This window comes from Acromyrmex echinatior, chromosome 11, assembly GCF_024713525.1.
Source record: "Acromyrmex echinatior isolate Ae372 chromosome 11, ASM2471352v2, whole genome shotgun sequence".
In the NCBI taxonomy this organism is placed as follows: domain Eukaryota; kingdom Metazoa; phylum Arthropoda; class Insecta; order Hymenoptera; family Formicidae; genus Acromyrmex; species Acromyrmex echinatior.
In genome coordinates, this window is record NC_141862.1 from 1,679,330 (window position 1) to 1,702,802 (window position 23,473).

Genomic DNA, 23,473 nt, shown 5'->3' on the forward strand with positions numbered 1-23,473 from the left:
ATGCGTATGAAGACATAAAAAAATACATGTCGCTTATTTTTATCTGGAGAATAACATACTATAAACTCATTAAAATTGGAGAGGAACAGTTGGGTCTCTTTCCTTGTAAGTAGTCCCTTAAATATGTTTGCCCGAAACAATTTTCGTTTCGAATACAAGGAAATATCCGCGGAGCGGAGATGAAACCGCGGAGTCCGCGCGTAAATTCAGTTAATTGGCGTCACAGTCCGCTAACAAGCGTCTCGTAACGAGACGGACGCGCGGAACGCATCGATGGCACCGCCTCCCCTCAGATGTCATCGCATTAATCTCTCTGCCCATGCCCGCCACCACAGGTGGACTCACTCACAGGGCAAAGTTTATTTTAATCTTTATTATACATTTATTATATTTATACATACCTTAACTTAAGCCAGAGACAAATCAACAATGTGATTTTTTATGCTTGATCGCAATTTATAATAAACTTAGTAAATTACCTATTATGGAAAGAATAATTTTGCTAAAGAATCTAAAAATTAAGCTAGATATAAATCTAAAAATAATTTTATTGATCTATCAAAATATTTATGTAGGACGCTCAAAATGGTAGCTAGAATGTGAATTTTTTTTTATAACATTGCCTCATCATGCCCAATATAAGTATGTAATTGTTTTGATAATCTAACAAAATTATTTTCAGACTTAGCTAAATTTTTAGGTATCCCAACAAAATTGTTCTTATTTCTGTAGAAATTCTGTATAGTGCAATTCTATAATAATTTACTAAATCGTATGCGATCTAACACGAAAAATTACATTATGTTTCGTACAAACTTTTACTCGTTTTAAATTGACAAAAATTGACCGTGTTCAATAAAATATTTATTTTGAAACAGTTGGAAATTTTCTTCGCTGAGATATTATTCTTCCAGATTTACTTATTATCAGATTACAGTGGTGTAAGGAACTGAAACACCGCTTATCCATAGATATTTAGACTATTGCCTATATTTGGATTACCTCCTTTATATTGTTATATGTCACAGGATGAGTCGAAATACGATACAATCGAAAAAGATACGATTCTGTGATTCAAATGAATGAATCGAAATGATATAGCATAATTTTTTTCGAATACTTCGTTTTCGAGGAAAAAGAATTTTAAAAGTTAATCGAATACATACTTGATTAATATTGTATTTGACGTAATAATTTTCGCTACTGATGTTCTGTACTATTGTTTGTTCACTACCAGGATTAACTACTTCAATTAGTTGATTCTTAAGTTAGACAGATAAATGAATTGTATGAGACGAAAAGGAATTAATTGTTTATACATTTATTTTTCATTTAATTAAAGTATTATTGAAAATATGAATACTTTTGAACGTACTGTCAACGGTAAAAGAAAAAGCGCTGTGTTAGTCATGGAAAAGACAAATGGAATGGATCACATGAATAAAAATTTTGGTTATTGAATTTCTAATTATTTGCATCAGAATACTTGATAGATTTAACTAGAAGTATCTGATTTGCACCTTTCTGATTGAACCTACCGGAAATTCCAATGAATTCACAATAAGATCTTTTTTCCAGTTTTTTAACAGTGTTATTTTATTTAAAAACTTTTTTCTCCGATATTTGATAACTTTGTCTGTTAATATAGCATCTTTTTTTCTGTGAAAATTTATTTTTATTTTATAGAGCTTTTTAATCATATTGACCCAAATGATACAATCATTAGCAAAATTTAAAGACGGCGCTAAGTGCGCGCAGCAACACTGTTATGGCTACTTTATGCGAGACCGCGAGTTTGAACAACCTCAGAGTTAAGCATGAGAAAGGAAGAATCATTCTCTTCTCGATTATATTACATATTTTAATTCTGTATATTCATTTTCTTTACAAAAATTCATAATTACTCGGTTATTTCATCAAGTTGGTTTCTTGTACTATCTCAAATGTTACAATATTTGTATTATTACTACGTATTCTGTACGCCTTCAATTGGAAAATGATGCATTTCAGGACAAATAAATATAATATTATACATAATAATGATTTCCATATAACAGCCTAATCTTCTTGATGCTGAAATTTCATGATATATTTACGGACTGTGATGTAATTTTTTGCTTTCTAACACACATCCCTAATTTAGTACATGGCGGTGCATGCACAAGAGCACAGCCAGGATCGCGAATTGGTTCTATCTTGCTGGAACATCACGCAAGCGCAACATTATGACGGGACGATCAAGAACCGATGGAACACTTATCCCGCAAACGCTTATTGATTGTGACACTCCGTCGTGTCTCGCTCTCGCACTGTTTATCTCACCCTCCCTCTCACCATCCATGACATCACTTTTCTTCACGTGACACACACGTGACGAGACTGTCAATCTTGGTAGTTAATTAAGAATTAAATCTAGATTTTACAAATGCGCGACTCTTCTTGTTTTGTTCATCCTCTTCTCCGCGAGGACAATAATATTTCGTAGATGAAGAAAACAGAGATTTAATTTAAGTCTAGAACAAATTCGTAAGGTCGTTCGTAACGTGCAAGTTAGTGAGGTTATTAAGGTTACTAAACCTCCACTATGCCTTCGTTCAAAAAAAATTGTTCTATTCTTTAGCTATATCTTCTTGACACTGCGGATTTTTCTGTAATATAAACAAGAAGCTACTGTAAAATGTAAAGGAATATCGTCTAACCATGAGATACTGGATTTAAGATTATAATTCTTGCATTATAATGCAAGAAGAATCTACCTTGTAGTAACATACACATGGCCTCGATAAAAAATTTTTATACGTATAAATTATATATAAACGGTTAATCCAGTTTTATTGCTAGAATATTATTAATTGGCATCACATTCTAAAAAACGACAGAATTGTGAACAAAAAAATAACTCTTAGAGATTTAGAAAGCATACTCTGAAAAAGTTTCAGAATCTTCAAGAGATTCGCCATGAGATTCGCATGCGCCTTCTTCTAGGATTCACGGATATTTTCTTCTTACGAGAAACACATCTCTTAGCATGGCTGCGTACTTTCTTACAAATGAGCGATGAGTGCGCTGCAAGTAACTTGCATAGCCTCTTATTTCGAGAGGTTATTCGAATTATTATAGTGGAATTTTCTATAACAAAATTTACTCTTGATCGTAGCTCATTTATCTATTTTTTTCATAGATGAATATGTGTTATAGATATTTATATAAACATATGCTTCGTGCAAAATCTTTTGCATAGAGGAAATTCTCTCTCTCTCTCTCTCTCTCTCTCTCTCTCTCTCTCTCTCTCTCTCTCAACATTTTTTTGAGTGTTTAATGATCAGTAGCCAAATCTGTCAAGCTAAAAGCTGAAGAAACTATTAAACACCACTTTAGTTCTATCCATTAAAGTGGAGACAAGCTTTTAAAAATTGAATCCATTTATAAAGATTATGCGTTTCGCGGATTTCCTCTGTGTCCAGATCCATTCTTGGGATGCCAACGTTTCGTGAACCTTGCAGTTCATCAGGGCAGTTCAGAGGAACAGCTTGATACTTGAATCCATTAAATATAAGTTTGAACCTTCTACTAATCCAATCTTATAACAGAGTGATAAATGATTTTTAAATAGTTCTATAATATTGTACTATTTCATATCATTTCAAGGTTGAATTTGATGATGCGTCTATTCTTTCTTTTCTTTTAAATTAATAATCAAATTATTTGTGTTTATAAAAGTATAGATTGTAAATATTTTATCATTAAAAATGTAAAATGTATTAAAAAATCTTGTGTTACATTAACTAAGAGTGGCCTATTTCCTCGGACATAAAATTTATGTCAACAGCACAGTACTATTTCATAAAAATAAAGTGTTTTAAGGTTAAAGAAATACATGTCAAAGGAATTACATAGACCGCGCGATGACAATGGCGCATCGTGAACAATCTTCAAGCGATTTTGTTCATTCGTGTCACGCGATTCTATGGACATGTTCGTACGATGATTGCGTGTAGCAAAGATAAAACAAACTTTCATGCCATGCACAGTCATTCGAGATCTTCTCGGGTAGCACCACAGTGTTTACAGCAACATTGATTCTCACTTTTCCGGGGTTCCCGGAAAAGGGATAGTTGCGAGGATAATGGTTACATTCATAAACGCAATGTTGCGTAAATATCAAATGGATAAAAACTCAACAAAAAATAGATAGATCTAAGAACGAGGAAGTGTGAATTGCTGAGTCAGAATGTGTCATGAAGTAAACACTTATTTTCAAGTATCATCTTCTATCACGATAACTAATCGAGCGCGAACTAAACGACTTGTGTTTTCAAGCTCAAGTTCTTTAATTGATGCGTCCATATATTTACAGAAATATCTCGATAATTATAATTATACAAAAGATTTCACTTTTGTGAAGATATATCGCTTGATTATTTCCTACAACGACATAGCTCAAAAATTGTCATTTTTTTTATTTGATTGCAGAAAAACAACAGAAATCTAAAAAAAAGAATTGTAGTTATTTTCGATACAATCTATATTCTGTGATGTACACAGATATATATATATATATATATATATATATATATATATATATATATATATAGTGTCCCATTTTAATTGCCTCAAGTAAATATCTCGAAAAAAGTGTATAAATATTCTACCTAGGAAAAAACGTCACCAAAATACGTTCCCTTTGAAACCGTTCCACTTTCATTTGAAATATTTTTTCGTATCTTATGTATTTTTCAAGATATTTCCCTAGGGCAATTAAAATGGAACTTTCTATGTATATATGTACACGCACACACGCACGCACACATTATAGCAGTAATAACCAAATTATAGTAAAATGTCAATAGTCACAAATATAAATTTTTCTCTTCAGTGCGCTAAAGAAGCAGGCGCCAAGCCTTTCCGGTTCTAAAGGTTACAATAGAGAGTGTATCATACGTATCGTTCGCCTGATAACAGAGTGAACATGTATGATTAAACGAACGACGGTCGCTTCGATGCGAGAGAGGGAGAGAAAAGGAGAAGGAGAAGGAGGGGGGAGGAGGGGAAAGGAGGAGGAAGAGGAGGAGGAGGATGAATCGAAATGGGAAACGGGAATAGCTTCTAGTTCAGGGAACGTTTACTGCCCCAGTTCCGGATGCTCGCATTGCGCGGGCGGGGAAGACAGGGCATAACGGGATGCCGAGGTCGCTTGCGACTTACGCGGGAGCTCGCGTCCCGGAGTCGAGGTCGTTGTTGTCGTCATTGCCGCAGCCACCGTGCACAATTCTGGCTACTACGACTCTGGCAAGCAAATTAACAATCGTTACATACACGTAGGCATTGGTAAGCGTCATTTTCACACCCCTTCCCGATACAGACGAGCCCCCGGGCGCTGCGCGCTCATAACATTCTCACGTCCCACCTTCCCCGTCGTCCATCCGGCGGGAGAGGGGATTACCCCAGAGCTTCTGCGGGCGGAATCGCGAGCGAGGCTATTCGCATTGCGGTGCGCATGTGCGCCGAGTATAGACCCGCGCGTTCCGCCAGTCAACGGGCGAAACGCACCAGCGCGACGGCTCACATATACGTACACATATGCACTCTGCTCTATATACGTATACGGGATGTCCCAGAAAAAAAACCAAACCGTATACATCCTCCCGACAATTCTTAGGAACAAATCTGGAATTGGCGTTTCCTCGCCAATGTGTGATGTGAAAGGCCAAAGCGTCGATGTCTATCTTATCTCAACGGCCAATGGGAGTGACGAGCCAATTCATTTACACCTTATTTGCAGCGGGTGCAGCAGCTACACATCTGCATTCCATATTTTGTCTTATAAAAGAAATATTTTGCCATAATACTTGTTACGACTTATGTTTTACGAAGCTACAGCGCCTGCTGAAGAACCGAATTTTGCAGTTTCGCTCTTACAAACATTATAATAAATAAAATGATATGCTCCTTATTCGCGGTATATGTACATATTTTCATACTGATATTTTATCTTCTAGAAGTGATATCGCATCATGAATCTTTTTGACTTCTTTTTATATAAAATTGTCAAGGCACATACAAAGTCGGATTTTGCAAATTAGTTCTTGAAATATTATAATAAATATAAAATTATGTATATCTCAACTGCGTTATAGTATACATCGTGAGATATCAGAATGAATTAATTTATCTTTTTTCAAAAAAAAAAAAGATCGCTCTTTACGTTACTTTCCCAATTATGAATAGCTCAATTAAAACGCACTTCATGCAGAATTTCAGCATAAAGAAATTCATTTTTTACTAGAAGTCTCCATAGTCTCTCTTATCGACTCTTAAGATGCAAGCAAGGAGTTTCTCGCGAAGTAAATCTTGGATAGAGAATCTTAGACGACGAAATAAAAACTTTTAAATAATTAAGAATTCGTAATTACAATTACAAATCTCAAACAATTACAAATATGTGTACATATATCTAGGCCAAAAGTTTGAAAATACTTTTAAAAAATTAACTTGATTTTTAGAATTATTTACTCAAATATCCAAAACAATGTGTTTTTTAACAATAATTTTTTTAACTCAACAACTGTTATTGCACAGAAAGAACAACTTTGCTGAAATATTGAAAAATTTAGTTGGATCTAAAAATACTGATCTAAAAATAATTTTGTTGAACCATAAAAATAATCATGTAGGATGCTCAGATGACTCAGATGATTTCTAGAATGTCAAAATTTTTTGCAATATCGTGTTTAAGATTCCTACATAATTATTTTAATGATCCAACAAAATTATTCTAAATTTTTAGATATTTCAGCAAAAAATCATTCTTTGTAAATAATTAAACAAGTATTTAAGTTCCAACTTTTTATATTTATATACAGGGTGTCTGATAAATCTGATGATAAATATTTTAAAGATAGATTTTTTTGTAACATTTCAAGACAAGAAGTCTAATACAAAAATGCCGCGACTAAGGTGGTTTTTAAATAGGAAAAATTTTTAAATTACGAATGACGGCCAAAATTTCGCGCGCTCAGGGACGGCAACATAATGTGAAAGTGCTTTCTCAACCTTCATGTTTTTAATAATAAAATCAACATCTTCACAAGAAGAACAGCACGAAATTCCGTTACCATTCGTAATTCTTAAACTCTTTCCATTTGAAAGCTATCATAGCCTTCGGTATCTCTATATTAGGCTTTTCGTCTTGGAATATTACAAAGAATATGTCTTAAAAATATTTATCGTTAGTTATGGGACACCCCGTATATATATGTGTGTGGTGCGTGTGTACATATAACATTAGAGAATCTGAATATATTTGCCAAAGAAGAATTGGCTCGAAATAAATTGAGGCAAGAGAACGCAAGACATCAGGCTGTCAAATATATTTGGTACACCCTATATGAATGTTTGTCATTATTATAGCCCATTAAATTATCTTGCACACGCCGCTCGCGCTCGCCCTCCACGGCCTCCCTCTCGAACCCTCGGTGTGCACGAATGCATTCGCGGCTCCCAGCCGCCTAGCCGGGCCACGGACTCGCATGTGCGCCCTGCTCCGCTATCTATCTCTCTATATCCCTCTCCGGCTCGATAGCCCGCCACCGCTGCTGCTGCTCTCCGAGCGGCAGCACGTCAATAACCCGTTGCCACCTTGGCCGCACAGCACGTATGTGTGTATAGTGCGCGTCTCCCGCGTCTCCCGCGTCTCCCGCGAAGACGGCGAAGACGGCGCGACTCGCTGCAAAGCACGATAGAAAGGAGATGCTCCGATTTAATTCATTCCTTACATGCAAAGTTTCATGATGGGCAATTCCGCTGGAATTATTCTCTGCAAATATTCCATTCAAACCAGAAAATCTAGCCATTAGCTGACACTCGTTGGGAATTTATCCGAGTATATTATTAGTAGAGCGAGCCCCGTTGTGAAATAACCTCTATCTTTTACAGTACATTTGCAAATTTTGCGAAAATTCAAACATTTCTTGTGATTAATAAAAATGGGTTTGAGAGGAAAAATCGCGGAAGGACCTGTCGAGGGACCGAAACGTGCGATATTTTTTACGCAGAGCTGCAGGGATGATGCGGAACGAGCGGGCGAAAAATTCTGACAGCCGGAAATTGCTAAACGTAGCGAATTATTGAACCGTGACTCACACGTACAAACAGAGAAAAAGGTAGAGAGAAAGGGGGGAGGGAGGGGGGGGAAAAGGGAAAGAATGCTGTGTACGCGCAACGCAACGATAAAAGAGCGACAAGGAGGAAAACAATGGAAAATGGTACGTACCCGACTGTACATACATGTTCACGAAATGTATCGAGACGTGCACGGAGACATAAATTGGCAAAAACGATTTATCGAAACTGCCGACGTATTCGGCGAATTTGTATATTTCTCGGTAATAAAAGGACGATACATTGTCTAGTTGGATATATGCAGTATGATGCATCAAGGGATCAATATATAAAATTTCTAAAAGTTGTAAATATTGAAGTTACGTTAATGTGCACAACTCACCTGCGATGTTGTGCTGATGATGGTTATAAGTAAGAGGAACGGAGTGCAGTGCTCTGGCCGACCATTTCCGATGCCTGGAGTCCTCATCGTCATCATCGGCTTGTTGACCATCTTCGCCTAGGAAGTGGACTTTCTCGTACCTGTCCAGATATCTGGAACGCACAACATCAAGATACTTTAGTATTTCACATGTAAAAAATGAAATTGCCTGAGTCCATCTTTCTTAAATGATAGATCCTCTCTCTCTCTCTCTCTCTCTCTCTCTCTCTCTCTCTCTCTCTCTCTCTCTCTCTCTCAAGTCTATTTTTTTATAATCATTCGAAGCTAATGTCAAAATCTGTAACACAGTTATTAACGTTGGATCATTTAATTTGTTAATTAAAAGAAACTAATAAACTTGAAGGAAGAGAGAGAACCAAAATTATACAACTAGTATAAAAAAGAATAAATACTAAGTTCATTTTAACAACAATAATTTAAACTTGTAGATGTAACCTAAAGAATATAATTGAGTAAATCCTATAAATCCACCGTCAGCTCCGGAAGGATATAAATGAATGCGTTCAATAGATCCACAATCAGCTTCGAAGGATTAAAGAACGCTCAGGAATGTAACGAGTACAGTGCACTTGGACGGTCACTTTGCAGAGGCGGCCGACAACCGTCTTTAAAAGTAATCGTACAAACGATTTTCATGTTAATTTAGCCATAATGTAGGATTTATTTAGATTTAATAAAGATTAGTATAGAATTTCTGGGGGTAGAAAAGGATGGTGGCGAATACAACAAGCCTCTGAAACGACTCTAAGAATGTTAACTATTAAAAGAATTTCAAAAATCAGAAGACGATCCGTATGAAAACAAGATATTCATCGATTACTTCTTGTTTCTAAACAGCTCGAGATACATTAAATAATGCACAACAAAACTGCGATACCATCGGAAGATTATGTCACAAAAAATAAATCGGACAAATATAGTTTTCTAGCGCAAAAACCAGCTGGATCAACTATATAGTTTTAAAAGATTAACAAGTTGCGGCTGAGACTTCTGTCGATTCATTGGAACTGATTGGCATTTCCAGAGAATCGGTTGACTTGCGACGGTATCAACACGTAGCGCGGAATTCTATCTAGAGATTGTATAACTCAGAACAGTAGCCAATAACGATGGCTGATGAAAGAAATTTTTCAAGGCGACCGATAGATAGAGACAGGCAGACAGATCAACCCACCGACCGATCGATCGACCTACCGACCGCCGGCCGTTGAAAGTGCGACGAACTCACGCGAACAGAGTAAACGCAGGAGACAGCGTGAAAGAAAAAGAGGGGGAGGGGGTCATGAGGCATTGAGGGGGAGGAGAAGAGAGGACATTGAGTCGTGGGTGGGCGAAAGAAAGTGGGGATAGATGTAGCGGATCCATTCATACAACCAACGTACAGCGCAGAAGGTACAGACGGTGGAGAACAAGCAGCCCAGAGCTTGATTGGCTGTTGGCGGGTGCAGACTACTGAACACTACTCCGACTACCGCAGCAGCGTGCTGCTGTTGCTACTACTGCTGCTGCACACCGCGTATGTGGCGACTACTAGCGCAAAGTAACAGCCAGCTGGATATACTTATCATGATAATCTTCTTGAAAGAGTGATCCCTTGTTCGATAATTCTAGTCCAGATCGAACAAAAGACACCGATCTTGATTGAATAAACGTGTCTTCATTGTTTCTGTCGCTTGGATACAATCGAAAAGAAGAACAGCGATTGTTTAATCCGGTTTAATCCGATGACGCAAGAGTGGCGCACTCGAGTACTTTACTGTGCGGTACGAAATACAGAAAGCGATAATGATAAACACTAATATACTCAGATGCAGAAATATCAGGACAAGTAAATATTTTGAGTGTATTTAAATATAGAGTAGAGAGTTTTGGCTTACATTCCGGAGTTTTAAAAGTCGTCCTTTGCTCTTTTATCAGCTTAAATGTCACAGTTCGTAAAATGATGAAAGTGATGTTATGTCGGAAAATACATATATTAAGAACTTCCAGTTAAAATTAACAACGACAAGTCTACAAGAAAATACTTATTACAAACCATTTAATCCTTTCACCGCGACATATAGTTATCTCTGTACATAATGAATTACGAATACATACTTTACTACAAATAAAGCCTACGATATTCTCTCATAGTCTATTCTTATTATAAAACCGTTTTAAGTAACATCTTGAAAGGTTTTTTTACGCGCACGCGCGCGTAAAAAAAAGTCTCCACAAGATAAATTACAGAGAAAACAAAACCTTCAATTTCAATTTTTTTAATAAACAAAAAAAGCTTACGTTTCTTATTAAAAAATTGTACTTTTTTGTTTGTTGTAGGGTCGCCATTTTTAATAAATTGGAATTTTTTGTGTGTCCGTGTATACACTCATATAATTCAAGAATCTTTTTGGTTTTTTGTTTCAGAGCACTTGGAAAAAAGATACAATGTCTGCCATCGAGACACTTTTTCTCAAACAATTCCCATCAGCTCCCTTCTAGTTGCCAAAACATTAAATATTTTTTTATGGCTATTTCCTATTTCCTATTTGTTGAATTTTCAAATGTGTGGTCCAATAAGATTCTTATTGTTTATATTTCGTTGTTTGAAAGAAAGATGTTTCCATATATAGGTAACTGTCCTCAATCACTTTAAGCACGTAATGGTAATTAATATGTTTATTATAAGACTTTTAAAATATATAATAAATATTATATTATTTTGGTATTATATACAAATAAAAATTTTAATATACACAAAATAAAAGTAACAAGCTCAAAAATTAACTAATTATTTAGATATAGTCATAAGTTAAATAGAAAAAAATAAAATATAAGATATTGAACATACTATTGTCAGTCTTAATTCAAATACTGCCGTCTCGATTATTGCTGCACGTACCTAATACTGCCTCCCTATTCCTGTCCATGTAGCCTAATAATACTGCTACCCTAATATTTACTGCAATCTGTATTAAAATTATCCCGTAAATAAATAGTAAATTCAGTCACTTGCATTACATTGGATCAGTATACATTAAAGGCTGCTTTATATAAAATATCTAAATGCAATAGCATAATATAAGCTTACTTAAATAATAAAATAATACATGTATGCTGTATTAAATAATATGACAAAGGCACATCACTTTTAGGCATGTAATCGTTTAAAATATTGTTATGCTTTTATATTAACTTTGTCAATTTTATATATAGCAACTTTTATTTTATATAATAGTAATTAATATTAACTAGTGCATATTATATTTACCAGATCATTCTATACTAACAAGGAAAGTTACTCAGATGTCCAATTAATTTTGAAAAAGTAATGGTTAGAAGTTACAGTATCCTACCTCTTCTATTAACTAAAATAAACACCATTTGCTCGGAAAATTTGATATTCGTTAGAGAAATGGATTCAAAGTCCACTATATGTCATAAACAGCTCTAAAAATGAGTTTAAAAGACATTTTTTTGTAAATTTTTTCCTTTTCGGATTTTTCTATGTACGTATGAGTAATATATGTAAATGGAATAGAAAGGAAAATTTAGCTCTCGATTCCAGTGTTGATTGTTTTATTTATCTCTCCCAAAGTTCGAATTGACTATGATACATTTAAAAGTTGTATGAATGTATGTAAGTACAAAGATACATATATTTTCGTACTTATTAGGGTATATACGCCGCATCTATCAAAAACTTAATTTATTAAGTATTATTTACTATGTTTAAAATAAATGAACTATATCAATAAAAACTTTGTACTGTCTACTATTATGAAAAAAATATTAGAAATCTGAAATATATTTCGTATTAAAAAATGAACTTTTTTAAACCCTTGCATTTTTGCCGTATATTCCATAGAATATAACCCCCTCATAGGGGGAGGGGAGATACGGCTCATGAAAAATTTATAAATAATGTATATAAATAAAATGTAAAATGACATAATAACTTATAAAATGCGTATATAAAGTTTTATTAAGAAATAAGAATGATAAATATGTATATAAAGTAATACATAATAATTACAATCTTCCCACATGTATTACAAGTGTTATGACATGAGATACATATTTCATGTAATGCGTTTATTGCACTGATTTCGATCTGCACACTTTGTATGCTTTGGGCATAAATCTCGCTCGCTAAAAATGCCGTATATTCCAAACAGGTGGGATATGCAAGACAACAAACTAAACAAAGAACACATGAGCAAAATACTTGTATTTTTCTCTGGCGCTGCTTGTAGGCAACTCGCCATCTACTAAATCCCTGGGCTTTCTCCGCGCGCTGCGCTAGTGAGGTATTGAGAACGTAGTCTTATAGTAATCATTTTATGTACAATAGTTTATAATTTATGATTATTATTTATGGCGCTTAACACAGTGACAAATATCGATTCAACTCACAATAATTTTATTAATATTAACAGTAAGAAATTGAAATTATAACACAATACCAATATAACATCAAGGCATGTAATAGAGTAGTTGTGGGAAAATTTCCCCCACTCCTTCTATTTTTTCTTACTTCTGCGGCATATTTCCCGGAGTTACCCTATACATTTTCAATGAATTGAAATTTGAAAAGTTAAAATATTTTATTGTAAGTTTTGCTATACTATAAGATAAAAAAATAGAAATACATTGAAATCAAGACCCAAATTATGTTTTTTATTCATACTGATGTATTAAGTCATACATATGTAGAAAAATCTAAAAAATAAAAAAAATTTACAAAAAATTTTATTTAAACTCATTTTCGGAGCCCTTTACAGCGAACTTTAACTCCATTCTCTAACGAATCTCAAATTTCCCGAGCAAATAGCACTCATTTTAGTTAATAAAGATTGGACTTACTACAATTTCTAACCGTTACTATTTCGAAACTAATTGAACATCTGAGTAATTTTCCTTGTAAAAATACCTATCACTTCTTTAGTTAAAGATGTCAAAGTTGACAGTAATTGGTGCATTGTATACATATATTCACGCATAAGGACTCATTTACTGCCGGCAGTAATGCAGACAGACCTTAAATGATTATTTCTAATGCTGCTATTTCAATAAATTTAATTTAAAAAATAACCCATCAATTTTGTATGCTTATTTTATTGAAATTTAAACATTATCATAAAATTACTTTAGTACAAGAAAATGAAAATACCACGTTTGCTTGCATTTTTAAATCATGCAGTTTTGCTTCACTTCTAATTAGAAGAAAAACATGGAGTTTACATGTTCAGTGACATTCCTAATTTCTTTAATTACTTTATAAATACAAAACATATCGAATATCTTATACAGTTATGCTTATCAGTTGTTTATATCATCAGTTGTAGTTTAATACTAATAATATTTTTAATGTATAACGATTTCATATTTTTATACTACAATTGAATAAAATGGCAGTAATTGGAACAATTATTCTATATTGATTATTGCGAAGAATATTTATTAAGGTCTCGGTAGTCTAAAAGTTTGAAACGTTCGCACTAAAAGCTAGAAATCCAGTTCGACTCCCGGCCGAAGTAATATTTTTCGCAATAAATAAATTTATTTAGATTTCCAGCATATTCAGATTTCTTTAATAGATGTCCATTAAGCATCAAAATTTAATAGTGATGTCATTTCAGTAGCTTAGCTGCGCCTTTAAGTCCAATAAAATTTCGACGCGCAGTTCAAATGATTACCTTCTTAACTTTGAAATTGACTTATTATTATTATTTTAAATACAAAGAGTCTGCTCTAATCATTGTATTCTTTAAATCTTTAATTGATGTATATCAGTTCCGGCAAGAATCAGCATCGATATACCGAGATACATTTACAGTGACAGTTGATTTTTGGCATACATCTATTTTGCAATGGGAGATGAGGTGAAACGAAATGCCCGCAATAATATAGGAAATAATTTTCCAAACCAAAATCGGAAGACACAAATAATTAATATCTATTTATACATTTTATAACCGTTTTTGATCACGCGACCTTTATATACTTGATCCTTATGGAAAATGAATGTAATTCACAATATTTTTAATACTATAACATCTCCAACGTTTTATATTTAAATTATTAATTTTATGTAACCGATTATATCGCGATACCTTTTTATCTTTATTTTATTATTTTTATTTTTCTAATTTTCTATTCATTCAAATCAACAGTTTCACACTGAAGATGACCTGATCAAGGTTGAAATGTATGTATTATTTTATGTTATATTATTTTATGTATCCTTTCGATTAATATTAAAATAGAATAATTACAAGCATCTACCAACTAGCGTTGACTCGTAGCCTTTTTCTTTCGCTAATTTTAATTTTTTAAATATTGTCAGTTCATTTCGAGTATATTTTAAGTTATAACAGCTTTAACAGGGATGCAAACTCCCATAAGAATGTCGGTCTTAATAATATCTCGTCGGTGATAGTATATACCTACTAATATATTTTCATTAAATTATTTAAGCGTTAAAAGATCTAGCTTCGATCGTTATGACCATTTCCAATTTATTTTCTTGAAAAAATTTACTTTAGAAAACTTAAAAATTTTATTTTAAAATACTTAAAATTTACTGTAGAGAAACCTAAGAAATAAAGGTAAATTTTATCATTTTAAACTTTTTTTAAGTAAAGTAACCTTAAAATTTACTTAAGAGCTGAAAGTTGAAATTTACTTAAGCTGAAAGAAACTAACGTGCTGTGCCGATTATACTTAAATCACCCTTGAAAATCTTTAAAAATTTTAGATTATTTTGACTTAATCTTTTACACACTTTAAATGACCTCAAAATTTTTTAAGTACACTCTTAATTATTTTAAAAACTTTAACCTCGTTAAAAGTAAATTTTCCCGAAGGTTATTTGTTGAGTTTTCAATATTTTTGGTTAAGAATTTACATATACACGCGCGCGCATGCACACACAAAAAGAAAAGAATAAATATTACTGAAAAATATGAAAATAATCTGTTGAAAAGTTCTTGTATAAAAAATTATTAAAAATGACCCATCTTCTGGCCAAGGTAGAAAGTTCCCTTTTAAATGCAGTTATGGTGTGCAGCGGTTCTGATTTGGTCAAACAACTAACAGTTGCACTCTTCAAATGGTAATTTGAGAGACTCCCTTTGCTACACTTTTGGACTAATTACATTGCGACTACTCATTGTCAGATCATCAAAAGTATTTCTTTAAAGGGATCTTAAAGTTGTCTGTATTACCGACTAAACGCAATAATTTCATATAACAATTACTTTTTTCCTCGTTTATAAGTTTTTAAACCATTTTCAAGATTAAAGCATATGCATTAATACGTGTCTGTGAGGTGGAATTTATGTCGAGAACGAAAAAAACATTGTTTAAATTGAGAGTCCAAATTGAGAGTCCTTTATTAGTCCATTTCTTAGTCCAGTATGGCGTTAGAGCTATATTGTAACAACATTTGCTTGATATAAAAGCTTTGCAATTAGCACTTACGAAATTGTGGTCCACAGAACAAACAACATCGAGTTCTTGGAAATAGACTTAGACACTTTATCACGACGAATTTATTATACGAAAATTGACACGAATGTGGGGCAGCGTGTATCATAGTTGCGTGAGATATTGGTATGGTAATATATAAAAAATATGTGCTGTAAAACAGCGATTTCTGGTGACCTCAGAGTTCAAGCTTCACTTTAGGAGCCTCTTAACATCGCTGAAGACGGCTCGAATGGAACCGAAACATTCGATCTTTATATAATTTTATACAAGGTCTTTAAATACATTATATCTATTGCAAGTACAGTGCACAAATTACCGCATGTTAGTGCTCTCAATCGCCAGTCATTTAATAATTATTTGTTGGAAATATTTAAATTCAAGACTTTTTTAACATTTTCATAATTATACGATAATTATTAAATTTTATTTATATCGACTGTGCACTACAATGATTGTTCATACACAGCGGTAACCTCCACAGATGGCTATTATAGTCATTTGTATAGTCATTTGTATACAGAGATAGATCTCTGGGGGAGGCAGTTTAACATAGTAGCGACCATCAGAAGCGAGAGGGTTAAATCTATGAAACTGAACGGATCAGAAGTGTACGAATTCCAATTCACGTAAAAAAAAACAAGGACTTCCGCATCCGGTTTGCAAGTTGCAGCGCAAAGTCAGGTGCGAAAAGTCGCGCGCAAATGACGTTGGTAAGGAGCTGGAGACTCGATGGTGCGTCCGCTTGTCAGCCACGCGTGCCGCTAACAAGATTGCAGGGCTCGCTTCTCCCGAGGAAGAGAGAGAACGGGAGCACGCGCGAGATAGAGAGAGGGGGAGGGGGGGGGAGAGAGAAAGGGAGAGAGAGGAGAAGAGTGGGAGGAAGAGGAAAGCGAGACTCAGGAACCACGTGGTGGCTCTCGTCAGCGAGGCCGAGGCATGAATGAACGAACGTACGTAGTACGCGATACGGAAAATGGTGGTGGGGCATAGGGACCAATGCCGATACGCGTGGTGTTGGCCGTACGGCAAAACGCTGCTACTCCCTGCCTCTTGCAGACGCTCGCGGACTGCCAGACGCAATGGAACATTGTAGCAAGCGGGCCGGTGACAAGCAAGCGTCACGCCGCGTCCAGAAGTCGCCGGTGACGGTGAAGGCCCTTCTTGACACATTCCTTCGGAATTCAATCGGGTCACGTCTTTTAATGGAACCTCACAAGGTGCACGCATCAGCGAATAATAATTGATTAAACCCAGCTCGTACGAGGAAAAAAATTTCAGAGAATATCTCTTCTCTAAACGTTCACATCGCTTGATCCGTTCTGTTTATAACGACATAACTCTATGTAAATTTAACTCTACGCACCTGACCTGGTGTGGGTCTATTCGATCCACTCAATTGTATGTACATTCTTTACGTTATACGTCTCTAAAATTATTATTATTATTAAAGTAAACTTAGTATATGTATATATTCTTTTTTATACAAATCATTTTGATTCTTTGAAATTATTTAGTCTTTTAATGAACACAGATTAGATATATTAATTCTTCATGGTCATACATCAAAAAAGCCACATAGTTATTCTGGATTAAAATGACCTGACTCATCTTTAATGTTATCAAAACGATAGTATTAGTTGTAATGATTTAAAAAAAATACAGTATATAATTTCATCCTTTAAGAAAATGGAACAATGACGTTTTAGTGAAAAATTTAATTTTAACACTAAAAGAAATTGGAAACATTAATCCACATGATATGATGTAACGACTTTACGTTTATCTCAGTTTGTATTGTTTATATTATTGTTAATCTGTTATAATTCGTTTTTAATTTATTTAAGCTGTTTATAATTTAAATTTATTTTATGTTTCGTTTTATCTAACATTGAGAATGACCCGAGGGTCAGAACGCCGTTTGTAGAAAATATTTTTTTGTTTCAATTATATTTTATTATTTACATTACATTGTTTTGTCTTATGGCTCGTAGTCTTTCTCTACATAATTTATTATTTAAACACGTTAAGTTCGGAAAAATGTGTTTTTTTACTTAAAAAGTTTTGGTCTAGTACTCTTGAAATGATGTATTTTCAAAAAAAAAAAAGTATGGTTACACGCGTTCCAAAAAAGGTATTTATTTTGAAGATAAAATATGACCGTTTTTTAAATAAAAAAGATGTTAAATTCAGATAAAAAGCTATTTATTATTGATTTCAGTTATTATTAATGTAAAAATTATTATTTTTATTAATACTAAAGACAAATATAAGTAAAAAATGTAAAATACAAAAAATATATAGAAAACATTATTTTTCGCTACAGCAATATCTCAGTGTACAAATAGAGTCTGCTCTCTAAATCAATGGATAATCACTGATTCAGTGCCAAATATGCCACTGTTAATTAATGAATGAAATGTGGTATCCCTAACTTATAGCGAACTTTACTTCTGTGTATAAATGTAGCGCATTCAACATATATGGTATTGTAAGATTGGAATTATAACAATGCGCTAGAATGTTCAAATATCAATATTTTAATTATATAATGCTCAAATTTCTTTTCTTTTATAGTTAAATTACACTGATTATCCAGTGCCAAATGTGCTAATATGACATGCTGATAATTCAATATCAAGTGTGCCACTTCATTATCAACTGATTCAGATTTAAAGAGTGTATTTATCACACATAGGTCGTAGACACGACGGACATTCTTTCGTGATCGTTTTTTTTATCCTTGAAGGACACAATCCACAATCAACTTACTTATTTTTGCAATTTAATGCAAAAATATAAATAATAAATTTGTTAACTAAAACGACGCGTAGGTCACATTTGTTGATATTTTGACTCTTGTTGAGAAAAAAACGTTTTTTGCGCGAATGCTGCTAGGCGCATACTAACAGTCCGATTAAAAAGCTAAGCATCTCTATTGATAATTGAAACTTCAAACCTCTAGTAGATGGCAGGTAAGCGCCCTTTCGAAGGCAAGATATTATAATTTAGTGTGAAAGACGATGCTCGGGTCATTTTGATCCGGAAGGACCATGAAAGGTTAAATGGGTCTCACAAACACTAATGTCGGTAACTGTGTTACAGATTTTGGTGTCAGCTCCAGAGTTTCTTGCTAAGAGAGAGTATATTTATTAAATTTTGTCATATCAGATCTACAAGAAAAAACTTACCGAAGATAAATTTGTTTAAGGCCGACTCCGCTATTGATGCAACCACCGGGCAGGTGAAACTGTTCGCACAATGACGCCCATTCATTTCTAGTATTGACCTGTAATTAATAAAAAAAGCGTGTAAGGATTATTTGAAGATATGGAATATTTACACACTGATCCAAAACTTGTAAAATTAGTCGCGTTTGTATTTAATAAAACTGTTTGTAAATATAACGTGTGTATACGCTCGCAATACGCTTTGAGAATGGTTTTTGCGCAGAAGAAAACCATTAAGAGATAGAGTATCATTCGCATGTAGGATATTTTGTAGGACAATACACGATATTTCACAGAAAGTATCATAAAATTCCGCTGATTGATTTTATAGCAAAAGGGACTTATATTTTTTTTGCCCATAAGGCGATTTTTTTTTTAAAGAGTAGCGCTCAAAAATTGAACTAATTTATATTACGAGCACATAATTAGCACTAAATTATAGTGAGAGTATTTTTATTTTCTTTATTTTTTTTTAATATGCATTCTCTCTAACTTTATTAAGAGTCAGCAGAAAAATTATTTCTTGCTAAACGGCTAGAACAACAAAATCGGGATTAGAGCAATAAATTAGAACAAAAAGAACACTGAATCCTCTGTATTCATGTAAAATCGTTTTTATTTTACTCAATTTGAGTTATTTTTAATCATCTCTATAAATCATTATTTTTACTCAATATATAAGCCATATTCCGATATACACTGCCAGTACTAAAAATCTATAGTATACGTAACGTGCACTATAGATTTTCAGTACTTGCAGTGCATAACAGAACAGTCATAGTTAATTTGACTAAAACAATGAAGTTCAACAATTTAACTAAAAAAAATGTATTAAATTTGATTCAAATTTAATTTAAATTTACTAAATGTATATTCTCAAAGTTATGAATGATCTCCAATAAATTGTAGCCGTCGCCCATTATTCGTTAAAAAGTTATTAACAAAATAGTTTTTTAAAATAATATTTCTTATTTCTGCTACATATAATATATTCCACGCGAAGCGAGATCTACATACATCACACCCCCTGTCTAGAAAGTCAGAGAGGGGTAGACCTCACTTCGCATGTAAAATTGTGTATCTCTAAACAGGAGGAAGTGCGGTGGAGTGGATCTCATTTCGTGGCAAATTATTACATATACTGTTAGAAATGTAACCATCCTTTACATGTAAATAAAACTCGTGGTTATGAACGAAATTAAAAATAATGAATGATTTAACTATTAAAAATTAAGTTACAGTAGTTACTTAAATGTAATGAACGTGTACATTAAATTTTATATACATGTACACACAAATATACTTTTTAATTATAAATACATTAAATTTAATGTTATGAAATTATGTTCAAACTGTGTAACTTAAAACTGTGTAACGAAATTTAAGAACATTTCTAACAGTATAAGTAGGAGAGGATATGGGATAGTTATGTATTGGGTCATTTAAAAAGTATCCGCGGTTTTTTCATTCAAAAATTGAACAAAAAACCGCAGATACTTTTTAAATGACCTAATATATATAAAAAATGAGAAGTTGTTCGTTAAACTTTTTTTATTAATAACTTCTGAATAACGAACGAATAAATAACAAGAGATGATTAAAACTTGTTGGAGATCACTCATGGCATATTTCACTGGTCGCACTAGACGAGAGCAGCGCGTTTCACTGGATGTTTGCATATGGAAACAGTGCGCGCTGGGAAACTTGGTGCCGAGTTTTTACACTTGAGTGCAAAAATTGGACACGAGTTCCAAAAGGCGGTGTCGGTTTAATGCAATATGGCAGTACATGGAAAAGTTGAGAATGTTTTCATAGCTTGCGTTTGAACGATTGCTTGATTTGCTGTCTTCGTCATCGTCCAATAGTAGTGATGAAGATGAATGTTTACTGAATAAAATTCCACGTAAAATTCGTAAAATTGAAAATTTTGTTGATTTGGTGCATGAGTGTACAGATAAAGAGATTACACATAGGCACACTTTTTATTATTGTTAATATATAATATTTATTTTTTATTTACTAATACAATAACAGTAGAAGAAAGATTGCACTTCGTGGCATTTGAACCTGTAGTTGTGTTTAGTTGGGAGTGCAATAAACTCGCACTTTTGGCAATCTCGTGCTGCTGCCACTGAACGCGTTTTTGGTGCGCACTCAGTGCGGCTCAGTGAAAAACGCTGGCATGACCTTAACAACATATGCAAGGTCAAAGTCATCTAGTTTCCCTCCCCCTCCCTCCCATCGGCATATTTATCATAAATAAGGATACATTAAGATCTTCATTCTTAATTAATCACGTGGATCCATAATGATTCTCATTTATTCTAAGTACGACAAAGAATATATCAAATAATTGAGTGACCAATTAATAGAAATCCGTAATTTTTTAGGAACAAATCTGATACAAGATGATCATTCATTACTCGAGATTAAACAAAAGATTAATAGATGGATTATCATTAAAATCAGGGAATTACATATACAACATTAAAAAAATATATATAGAATAAATGTAACAAAATGAATTTTGTAAATATCGAACGTTTTTAAATATTGATGGAATAAAAAACGAAAACAAGATCCATTTCTACGAATGCAGACTAATTTTAATTTCAATTTAATTTACTCTTCATTTTATCTAATTCATAGAACTGAACAGAAAAAAAAACAAAAGTAAATTAAGCCGATATCGGTACAAATAAACATCTAAGCTATGTTCAGAGGTTTCTCCGTCTCGGCTTGCGCGAGATTCCGGAATCAAAGTTCGCGCCCGCGGACTTGGCACGTGATTCTACAAATGTGACACGTGACCACGCGACGTAGAATCGTCGGCGGCAGCCTGCGCTCTCAAAGTGCGCTCTAAGCTATGACGGCGACGGCAGAAGAGGTGGAGGAGAAAGAAAGGGGTTGGAGGTGGCGCGGGAGTCGTGATTCGTAAATCGTCAGCGACGACCAAGCATACTAGGTCAGTGCTCCCTGGATCAGCGCCCGTGTCTTCGCTCTATTCTGGTCGTCGTCGCCATCATCGCCGTCGCGACCCTTGTCGATGAATCGGAAACGTGGCGCCACGTCGTGGACGACCGCAAACGTCCGGTCGAGCGCGTTGCTCGATAACCGAGTAATAATAGTTGACGAGAGACAGAACACGCGACCCGCGCGATAAGTATTTTAAGAACGCGGATGCAGAATGTCAATAACATAGCATTGGTGAGATATTAAACTTATCGTTGAGACAAAATTTTTGAAATGATAATTTTACGAACCATTGATGTCAACCTATGTTCTTACTATGTCCTTAGCTCCAGACAACAAGAATATTTGGGTTAAGTAAGATATAGCCTATTATATTATAATTTAAAATCCAGCTAACATGTGCAAGTACAATCTGAGACATCAGTCGTATCCAATGTACTTGCACAGTTTACTCGAAAAAAAAATTTTTTACTGATGAGCGGGAAATTCCTCTTAACATTCCTTCTAAGCAAAAAATCTTACATGAAACATATGCCTGATTCTATAACACGTATCTATAAAAAAAATGAATGCATGAACTATAAGATTAAATTTCTCTATAAAAAATTTTACTACAATAACCTGAAATAAAAAGATATGCTAAAAGTAAGTATCTTGTCACGAGATGGACGCGCTACTCGTAAGAAAATGTCCAGGAGTTCTATAAGAAAGCATCTGCAAATACAATTGAAAAATCTCTCAGAGATTCTAAAATTTTGGAGTAGGCCTTTGAAAAATTTGTTTTTTTTTTATTCATGTAGAGTGCTATTTCATTTGTGTGGTTTTTGTCATATAATAAATTTTTCAAGCCTGTAGCCAAATCAGCTACAGGATAGAAAGATCGAAAAACCTCTCTATTCTATATATATTTGTCGTGTTATACGACAAAAACGCACAAATGATAAAGCACTCTTAAAATGTTATGCTAATCAATAACATTTTAACAATAAAATTGGATTAATCGTTTATATAATTATGTGTGAAAAACTCTACCGGAGCATGTCACTAAAACACAAATTCTTCTAGTTTCTTCTATAATAGCATTATAAGAGGTTTGCAATCTTAATAAATCTAACGTCTCATGATTATAGGATGTTTCTTTACATTTTAGGATATCTTCTTGAAGTCGTATATTAGAGGAAAATTCATTAGAATTAAGAGGGTACGACTAAAGAATAGAACATTTTTTTTTAACAGA

General features: G+C 33.7%; 1 protein-coding gene across 7 annotated transcripts in view; it reads right to left on the bottom strand.

The window, feature by feature from the left end:
* Nucleotides 1-23,473, bottom strand: part of Bap170 (Brahma associated protein 170kD) — a 112,561-nt gene that overhangs the window by 35,871 nt on the left and 53,217 nt on the right. For all 7 annotated transcript variants that reach the window (XM_087411373.1, XM_011054254.2, XM_011054253.2 and 4 more), the window contains exons 3-4: nucleotides 19,225-19,322; nucleotides 8,504-8,655 (exon numbers count right to left, since the gene is read on the bottom strand). In XM_087411373.1, the coding sequence (XP_087267499.1) occupies nucleotides 8,504-8,655; nucleotides 19,225-19,322 (250 nt within the window). The remainder of the gene's footprint in view (nucleotides 1-8,503; nucleotides 8,656-19,224; nucleotides 19,323-23,473) is intronic.